At 48.6% G+C, this 969-nt stretch overlaps 1 protein-coding gene across 1 annotated transcript in view; it reads left to right on the forward strand.

Moving 5' to 3' along the window:
• Positions 1-504: 504 nt before the first annotated feature.
• klf8 (Kruppel like factor 8) overlaps positions 505-969 on the forward strand; it is a 6,073-nt gene continuing 5,608 nt past the window's right edge. The window contains exon 1 of the mRNA XM_061249273.1: positions 505-969. This exon is cut by the window's right edge and continues 247 nt beyond it. Within this exon, the coding sequence (XP_061105257.1) occupies positions 802-969 (168 nt within the window). The 5' untranslated portion in view covers positions 505-801.

Raw genomic sequence — 969 nt, forward strand, 5'->3', positions numbered from 1 at the left:
TGACATTTCTTTCCATGCTTTTTGTTTCAGCATAATTGCGTTTGGTCGAATTCTCTGAGCTAGAAGGAAGTCACTGTCCTGGGCCTGACTAATTTTAGTGGTGTTGGGAGTTTCTCCGGTGAGGCCCAGAACCAGCTGACTGTGGGGACTCTTCATAGTAGGGCTTTGTAATGACAGCAGTGGGGCTCACTCATTTTTAAATGTTTCCAGAATTTGATTCCTCTTTTCTAAATATTAATTAGAAGTGGATATTGGCCTAATTCTGCCCAACATTATCAGTGTTTGGGCCCCACACCTCACTGCCATGAGGAATTGGTTCAGTTACCTGATTTTAAAATGTTGAGACCTATGCCTAATTGAAATTTCTTTTTGAATTGACTATTCAATGGCAAAGAATAGTCTTTGCCTTTTTGCTTTCTCTTTCAGAAATGATTTTTATTCCTAAATATGTGTAATTTTAGGTGTTCCTAATGTGATATTTATTTTGGGTCCCTGCTGTGTGGATCTTTTTGTGGGGTTTATAGTCAGGGCCCTGGTCTGACAGACTGATCCAAGTTTTGCTTTAGACCCTCGACTGTTGGTGAGAGCAAAATAAGGTCATCTGCATAGAGCAGGCATTTTTCAAGTCGTGTTGTGTCAAGTCCACTGTTCAATCTATTCCCTCCATGTTAATGCTGTCTTTTATGCCTTCTCCTCTGTTCATTCCCCCCTCTCTCCCTCTCTCTCCCTCCCTCTCTCTCTCTCCAGAAGCCGAGCTCCCCTGAGGGACCCCCCCAGCCCACAGATCTGAAGTCTAAGGGGATGTCGGCCTCGCCCCCGCCCCTCTGTACCCCCAAAACGGAGCCGGCCGAAGCCCTGCCCCCCGACCAGACCGAGCCGGTCGACCTGTCACTCAACAAGCCCCGGCCCTCGCTGCCCTGCACCGTGACGACGGGCCCCGCCCCGCCCAGCATGGCCACGCCCATCCCG

The sequence above is a fragment of the Conger conger genome, chromosome 7 (assembly GCF_963514075.1).
Source record: "Conger conger chromosome 7, fConCon1.1, whole genome shotgun sequence".
Taxonomy (NCBI): domain Eukaryota; kingdom Metazoa; phylum Chordata; class Actinopteri; order Anguilliformes; family Congridae; genus Conger; species Conger conger.